Source organism: Juglans regia, chromosome 13, assembly GCF_001411555.2.
Source record: "Juglans regia cultivar Chandler chromosome 13, Walnut 2.0, whole genome shotgun sequence".
Lineage (NCBI taxonomy): Eukaryota > Viridiplantae > Streptophyta > Magnoliopsida > Fagales > Juglandaceae > Juglans > Juglans regia.
Genome location: NC_049913.1, coordinates 9,035,996 through 9,044,750, shown reverse-complemented (window position 1 = coordinate 9,044,750; position 8,755 = coordinate 9,035,996). Strand labels below are relative to the sequence as shown.

The 8,755-nt window shown below is 35.3% G+C and overlaps 1 protein-coding gene across 1 annotated transcript; it reads right to left on the bottom strand.

Annotated features, from left to right (window-relative positions):
• On the bottom strand, positions 1 to 2,582 carry LOC109003193 (4-coumarate--CoA ligase-like 1). The gene is made up of 6 exons (XM_018981233.2): positions 2,090 to 2,582; positions 1,407 to 1,988; positions 1,128 to 1,326; positions 839 to 984; positions 599 to 666; positions 1 to 483 (listed from the first exon to the last, which is right to left on the bottom strand). The coding sequence occupies exons 1-6, from the start codon at positions 2,510 to 2,512 to the stop codon at positions 225 to 227; spliced, it is 1,677 nt and encodes a 558-aa protein (XP_018836778.1). The 5' UTR covers positions 2,513 to 2,582; the 3' UTR covers positions 1 to 224.
• Between the last annotated feature and the right edge of the window lie 6,173 nt (positions 2,583 to 8,755).

Here is an 8,755-nt window from a genome sequence, read left to right as displayed (position 1 = left end):
GAAGTATCGTGCGTTTATCATTTTTCCAAAACTTTATGAGTGAACTAAGGAGAAATTTCATTGAACTTTTAAAAACAAAGAAACAAGGATTATTTAGTAGAGCTGAGCTCAACATTGCAATATTTACCCAATTTGTCATAGCTAGACAAAAGTTATCTAGGATGGGTACATTTTATCATTTAATGACGAACTCTTGGTTGAGTAGAAAACTCAGGCAAAATATGTTATTTCAACATTGGATTGAGTTTGGAGTTGGAGAGCTTTGCCCGCATCTCTTCTATCATCTTATCTTTAATAAGCCTTCTCATTATTTTCCCCGAAGGTGATTTTGGGATTGTGTCCACAAATTGCACCACTCTCACTTTCTTGTAATGTGCAACATTCGAGGCAACGTAATTCATGACATCTTCTTCACTCTCCTTTGCACCTGGAGCCATCACAACGCTTGCACCTGGGATCTCCCCTGCCTCCTCATTAGGCAATCTTAAAAAATCCAAAATATGAGAAAGCATTGTGAATTTTCAATCTTCAAATTCTCAAAGAATATATAATTAGCTAGAAAAAAATGACAAAAAAAGATGATGATGACTATGCTCACGGCACTACGGCTACATCTTCAATTGAGGGATGAGTAAGAAGGATGGCCTCAAGCTCAGCAGGAGCCACCTGCAGATGGAAGAAGATGGCATATTAATTATGTCCACCAAATGTGAATTAGTCCAACTCTTCATTTAGACTTCTAATATTCTTGAGCTTGAATGTTATGATTCTGAATTAGCTACGTGAACCATCATTCAAGTATAACATGAACAGGCAAACGTGTCAAGGGGCAACTTACTTGGAAACCTTTGTACTTGATTAACTCCTTAATGCGATCCACAATGAAAACATCACCCTCATCATCTATGAATCCAATGTCGCCTGTGTGAAGCCACCCTTTATCGTCGATAGTCCGGGCAGTCTCCTCCTCATTATTGTAATAACCTAAAAAGTTTATAACTAGAGTAATGATACACCCATAACTATTTTACAACTCAAGAGAGTTACTTGTCATTTTTCTTATAATTAACATGGAACTATACTTAAATATCAATATGACGTGCTACATGCAACTATATCTTCCTTACCTTGCATTACACATTGACTTCTAACACAAATTTCGCCTGGTGTATTCATGGGTAGGGATTGGCCAGTTTCTGGATTAATAAATTTTACTTCTAAATTCGGGAGAATGTAACCAACCGAGTTCTTCTTTGAGGGAGAGCTAACAGTTTCAGGGTCCACAAGAGTGAGAGTGATGCAGCTATGCTCGGTCAATCCATATGCCTGTTAGCAAAGAGGCAATTTAGCACAAACACTTATCAACTTATTTGAGCAACACGGTAAAAGGAGTTTATGCTGATCACCTCTTGGACCTGTACTCCAGGGAACTTGTTTTCAAAGGCATTAAGAAGCTCTGGTGCTAGTGGAGCGGCTGCAGACATAATGGCTCGGAGTTTAAGCATACTGAGATCAAATTCCTCCACTATTGGATTCTTGACCAACTGCAAGATAATTGGCGGCACAATTGGTGCAAATGTCACCTCCTGAGTGATCAAAGCATTCATAAATGTTCGAAGTTCGAACCTTTCCATCACCACCACTTTTCCCTTGTTCCTAAGGGTGGCACAACATATTCCAGTGATCCCATAAATATGAAAGAAAGGAATTAGACCTAGTGTAGTGACCTGACCCACCATTTCTGGTCTTACACTAAAGAGTGTGGAACACAGATTAGCTACCAGATTTCGATGAGTTAGCATGACACCTTTTGATAACCCTGTAGTGCCTGATGAGAAGGGAAGGGCACATAGATCATTTTGGTGAACATCCTTATTATGAGGACTAGTGCCCGCTCGGTCTGCCGCTTCAAGCAGTTTGTTCCAATTCATGGCACCTTCAATGACTTCTTCTCCCTGTATGATTACCGGTATCCCTAAACCTTTAACCTGTGATTTTCAACAAAATATATATCTTAGATTCACTATACTCATTATACCTAAATTGCCATCTCTTAAGACTCAAAATGATTAATATTTAGTACCATTACCTTCTCGTAGTTTGGCCCATTTGTGACAATTAACTTGGCCTTAGCAGCCTCCACTTGCTTCTTGATTTCTGATACATGTGAAGAGGGGTTTGCACCAGAAAACACACCCCCAGCAGTCATGATTCCTAGAGCAACAATGGCATACTCTGCAACATTTGGAAGTACAACAATCACCACTTGCCCCTTTGAAAGGCCGAGAGACCTCAAGGCCTTACCAAACCTCATTGTGCCTCTAACCACATCACTGTAGGTGATTTGTTTTCCAGTCACAGCCTCCACAAATGCAACCTTGTCAGCATATAATTCAGCATTTTGAAGCACGAATTGTGGTAATGTCATGTCATCAGGCACTGTAACAGCCGGAAATCGGCTTTTGAAAACATGTTCTTCATCTTGTTTCAAATTTTGTGCATAAGTTCCCATAATGAGTATGTGGATATGCAAACAAAGGGAGGATTGAACAGTGCTTTATAAGGAGGATGAAAGAGTTGTAAAATTGTAATCATGTTTTGTACATGAGAGTATTTGGTTATTAAGGGGTAAGTGGAGATGAGTTTATCGATGGCCCTTGGTTGGTGAGACTTTGTTGAATCATGCCACTGTCACGGGGTAACTACATTCTTTCTATATTTTGCTTAGTGTATAGATGATAAATAAAACACAGATATATTCTTCTATCTTTAAACTAGAGAACAAAGAGGCATAATGGTTCTATATCTTTACACGTGAACTAAATGTTTTTTAGAAATGTTTGGTCTAGACATAAATATTACGTAATAAAGTTTACACAGACGTAGTTTAATGCGATTCATTATATTGTAAAAATATTTCTATTATAAAGTAGATCTGACGTGTAATATTAAATCACATCAATATGTAAATTTCTACTCATAAATATTACATTATAAAATTTATACAATTACATGATTTAATGTGATCCATCATATTGTAAAATTTTTTATATTGTAAGGTAAATCTGAAATATTACATCAAACTCTCGTTATATATAATTTATGTGTACATCTAACACTTCTTCAAAACTTAAAAAAAAAAAAAAAAAGTTCTTACACCTTACCCGTTAAAGAATTCGGAAGTTGGGTAACGAAAAAGATTCTTTCTAGTTTTCTTTTTCGAGAAACAAGAAAGTTAGTAAATGTCGAAAAAATGGGGTTCAAATTAATGGCTCGTACAAGTCCCAATATTGCCTAGCTGTTGATACACTGCCGAATCAACCAAAACTGTAAGGAAAATGCTAAGCGATCAGCTTCCAGCTCCCGCGCTGGGAGCTATTGCTTGTATTAGTGTGTATTTTTTTTTATGTATTTTTTTTAATTTTATTTATGTAAATTTTTTTTAATATTTTTAAATATTTTTAAAAAATAAAAAAATTTATAATATCATTAAAAAATATTTTTTTAATCACGAAGTAAAATAAAAAAATAATTTTTTATTTTACTTCGTAATTAAGGAAGTATTTTTTAATAATTTTTTTTTTTTACTTTATGATTAAGGAAGTTTTTTTTAATAATATTCTAATTTTTTTTAATATTTAAAAGTATTAAAAAAATTTTATAAAAAATAATTGAAAAAATATATATAAAAAAACACATACTAGAACTAGCAGAAGCAGTGGCTCTAGCAGTACTCAAACTGTAAAATGCATTCCAAATTAAGTCAAGAGGCCACATCCCTTTTTTAATGGAAAATGCTCAATGTTAGTTGAATTTTTAATTTTTTTTATTTAATAATTAAGGAAGTGAATATTAATAAATTGAAATTTTTTTATTAAATATTGGTCCTAATAGTACTATTTTTTTTAATACTTTTTATTTTATTTTATTTCTAATACTCTTTTTTTTATTAATTCCAGAACAATAGCAAATAATTCAACGGCACACGAGCTCATATGGATTAAAATCAAACTCGTGAAATCTGACAAACATAAGCACTTTGGTACATTAGTAAAAACAAACACAAAATTAATTAACTAAAGCAGCTCCCTCGCTAAACATATTCCTGGCATGCAGGCGTGGAACTTTGGAACTACACCCATGGTTCCCAAAAATTTTATTTTTTTTTAAGGCTTTTTCTAAGATAAATAGTGTAAAAGTAAATTTCTAATTTTTTTTTTCAATTTGCCTCCGAGCTCTAGTTCCTGGTTGCGAGTAGGAGCCTCTGATGTGTTACACCTACATGTGATGTACTACTTTGCATGTCTTCCTGTGCATGGTCTTGGTGATCATGTGGACGTATATCCCCACATCTTTGACACGTGGGGCCAATGAACCTTTTTGGGCTTTTGAAGAAGAAAAACTACATGTTCAGTCCATTTTGCGGACCCCTTTGGGGCACGATCAGAGCTGTCAAGCCGAGAACTGCTAGCTACAGTCCGTAAAGGCTGTCCCCGCGTATACTGTTGTTTTTCTTTTGTCCATATCAGTTAGGTCGAATGACCGAAATGACCTTCTCCCAAAATCAATTGCTTTTAGCCTTCTAGTACTTTGACGAAGAGAATTCAAAACAGGAATCGTTTTGCCGCTGCCCAGCCCTGCGCCTTCCAGATTTTTTTGTCACATTCGACTTTCGGCGTTGTCCTCATCTCCTCCACCATTGGTGCACCGGTGTTGTGCTCAACTCCTCCACCGCCATCAACTGATAACGTCGACCCATCTCCTCCACCACGATGCCGCCTGCTTGCCACCCCCCATTTCTCTTTCTTATTTGGTAATATTTGATTGAACAAAATAAACATGAAATGGTGGTTGATGGCTTGAAGGCTCGATCTTTACTTCCAAACTGTCAAATACATTTAATTATGGCAAAGTAAAAACTTGCACTCAAATCAGGGGAGGAAATTTTATTCATAATTAGGTGAGTAAAAGAGCCAATTTTTTTTTTTTTTTATAGAAGAGCCAGTAGCCACACACATAACAGCCATGTCTCAAATTTATTAAGAACTCCTCACTTATGGCGGAGGAATACCGTGATTACAATCAAGATACTTGAGAGATTATCAAAACACCTATCAAATACAGCCCAATGAACATCAAACAAATAACTGAACTAACCAAACTTAGAAAAGAACTGACATATAATAAGCCCTCTAAAACAAGCCTAACGAGCAACGCAAAAATAAAAAAGAAATAGAGCAGCACTGCATGCAGCACCATGATACAAATGCTCTGCACTAACTCGCAGAAAACCACATTTGCATTAATTCCTTGCGTCATACGATTTACACCGAATTGATGCAAGGCCCCATTTATCTATTCTAATCAAACCTCGCAGCATAGCAGGTGAGTCTATAGTGTTTCTCCATTCCGCATCTCCCTCTCTTGCACCCCATCGAGCGAGACAATCCGCGACAGCGTTCCCCCCTCTAAAGATATGAGTAAAAGAGCCAATGTCCCAATATATTGGCGTGAAAATTACTCTCATGAAAGAAAGGACATATATGAATGTGTGTGTGTGAGGATAATAGTACACATTGACTTCCCTTGAGGGCAAGTCCCACAAATTCCAGGATCCTGACCTGTAAAAGTGAAAAACTCAAGACTGATCTAATGATCAATCGTCCTTTCCAGAATTGAACGAGAGAAAATTCTTGCAAATTCAGACATGTGATAGAGATAGCGCTGTAGCAACCCATTGGCACAAAGGAAGGGGATGACGCATGAGTGGGTGAAGTTAGGGCTAGGTATCGGAGATGGACGACGAAGCTCAGGAGGAAGGGAAAGGGGGGAGTTCAATCCTGGGAGGAAGGGGGAGTAGTCTCTCACGAAGGGAAAAAGGGGATGGAAGGGGAAGGAGAAAGGGGAAGGAAGAGTTTCAGATCTTCAAACTCAAAGTACTGAGATGACGTCGTGCTAAACCTAAATGAAACAGGGAGTTTTTACCGCATTGGTAGTGCGCTTCAGTCCCCGACTACAACAAGAATTTCTCCTGTCAAGCCACGGAGAAAATAAAACAAAGCGTGACGTTGAAGTGAAATGAAGAGAAGAGAAATTCAATTTGTAATCTTTAAATTGAGATAAAAAAAAATGTGTAAATTTTTTATTAAAGAAAAAAAAGAATCATTTTGATAAGGATATTATTATAATTTTAAAAAAATTTAAAGATAAAATTAACTAAACTTACAATAATTTGAAAATTGCGCGTAGTATTGCTCATAAAGAGAAATGGGCTGAACACAAGCGGAAATTTTGGTACTACCTCCCTCTGCAACCGCAACAGTAGGAAAAGTTGTTAGTGGGTCTGTGAAGATAAGCAAGCTTCAGAGTGATCCCGTACGAGAGGCCATCTCTACTCTCTTTATTGGATCTAGAGAGAAGAAACGTAATTTCACTGAGACCATCGAGCTCCAAATTGCACTAAAAAATTATGATCCCCGCAAGGATAAGCGATTCAATGGTTCAGTAAAGTTGCTACATATTTCTCGTCCAAAGATGAAAGTTTGCACGCTTGGAGATGCTCAACATGTTGAAGAGGCGGAGAAGATTGGTTTAGATTATATGGATGTTGAAGCATTGAAAAAGCTTAACAAAACAAGAAATTGGTTAAGAAGTTTGCCAAGAAATACCATATGCCAGGGTGATGTCTGAATTTGTTTTCCTCTTTTCCTCGAGTGTTTTTGTTTACATTTTCTGTGTTTGCAGTGTTTTTATTTTCCTCCTTTATTCTCTGTTTGTTTTATTTTTTCATCTAATATATTTTCAATCTTTCCATTGTGGAACAAACTGGCTTAGCATTCTTCATATTGAGTCTTGCTAGGTACAGGCGAGTTTGCGACTTTGCGTACCAAATTATGTACCAATGCTTGCATGATTTTTTTATTGAGAAAATAAATAAATAAAAAAAATTTTAGAAAAAAGAAAAAAGTTCTCTATCTCATAAAAATCGTTCATATTTTCAATTCTTATCGTTTCATTAAACATATATCTTATATATCAATATCGGTGTACAATTTAATACTCAAACTCGCTTGCAATAAAACTTTTTAAAAAAGAAGATTGACGTCGGCTATGCCAGTTTCGTCCGCAATTTCGTGCACAAAGTAGACTGATATTTGCCCCCAATTCTCCATGCACCCTGCACAACCTTCTCAGAGCCCTAAACAATGAAGTGCTCGCACTCATTGCTCATTGTTAACAGGCCAGCTATTTACTGTTTGGATCAAAGAATATGGAAAGAAATTTTCTAAAGAATGGAACAATTTTGAGGATGGTTTACCTCCGAAAGAGAGGAGTAAAGACGTGACTATTTCTCCAGTGCGTTGACGTGTAATGGGCCTAATATCAAGATGCAAATGGGCCAAATGATCCAATGATAATAAGTGGCCAGTTGGACTGTTGAGTAGATAGTTGAGCTCTAGAAATGGCCGAAATATATATATATATATATATATATATAATGATATTCGTGCTGCACTTTAATGGTTGACATGTATGATGTATGTCTTATTCTAGACTCTAGTAATACAGGCTACAATTGGGCCTTTCCTAACTTTTGGTGTCCAATAATACGCCCACATGAGAGAATAAATAATATGCCAAGAAGTTAAGATATTTACAAATATCGTTTAGTGTAAGAGCGTTCCCAATGAATGTTGTAAAATATAATTTTTTTTTTTTAAATATGAAGAATGCTGATCAAAATAGAGATCCAATGGATGTAGTAAATAATCGTTATTTGTCAGGTAGCTATAGTTACCCACTTCATCTAGAGACTATTGTTCATATATGATATATGTAAAATATTTTTAATTATTTCTCTCTCCTCTTAATTCTTTTTTACACTTTATCCTAATTTCGATTCAGCCCCGTGTGGCAATGGCCATGGTCATATTTGCTTATCTATTTGTATTTTTTTTTTGCTAGAAAATTCACCAAAGTGTATTGAAAAATAGAATTGAGTTTCTCAAAATTTTCTTTGTTTTTTTATAAGTAATTTAAAAAGAATAATATTTTTTTTCTCTATTTTTTTTTATATTTTGAATCAATGTCAATTTTAGTTTGATTTATAAATTTGGATTGATCTAAAATAAAATATAATTATACGACATGATATATGAAGCAATATTATAAATATAAAAAGATATGAAGATATTATTGATAATTAGAAAAAATATTTAAAATTTTAAAAAATAATATTTAAATAATATAATATATATATATATATCTATAGATGTATAGTATATTTAAAAAAAATAAATAAATTTATTGATATATTTTAAATAAATAGGATAAAGAATCCCACGTGAATACTCATAGCTGAAGTACATGAGATGAATGGGAAGAAGGAAACCCAGATTCAAAAAAGTGAGCAAAAGAGTAAACAAATGCACACGTAAAAGAAGGGAATCCATGATGATGATGATGATCATCATGAGCTATCATACCCACCAAGGACCAAAACCTCTCTTCCCTAGACACAAGAAATCATTACCCACCGCTTCCCCCTCTTGGTTTGACAAATCTAATCATTCAATTCAAAACCTTCCCTCCTCCCCCAATTACCTTCCCTTTTGGCCTCTCTCCATCATCATTACTCTCTCTGTCCACTTTTCTCCCTCCAAATTACTCTTCCATACCATTTCTTCCCTTTAATTTTTCTCTCACCCATGCTTCTTCATGATTTTGTGCATCCCTTAGATTCAACTTCCCCCGA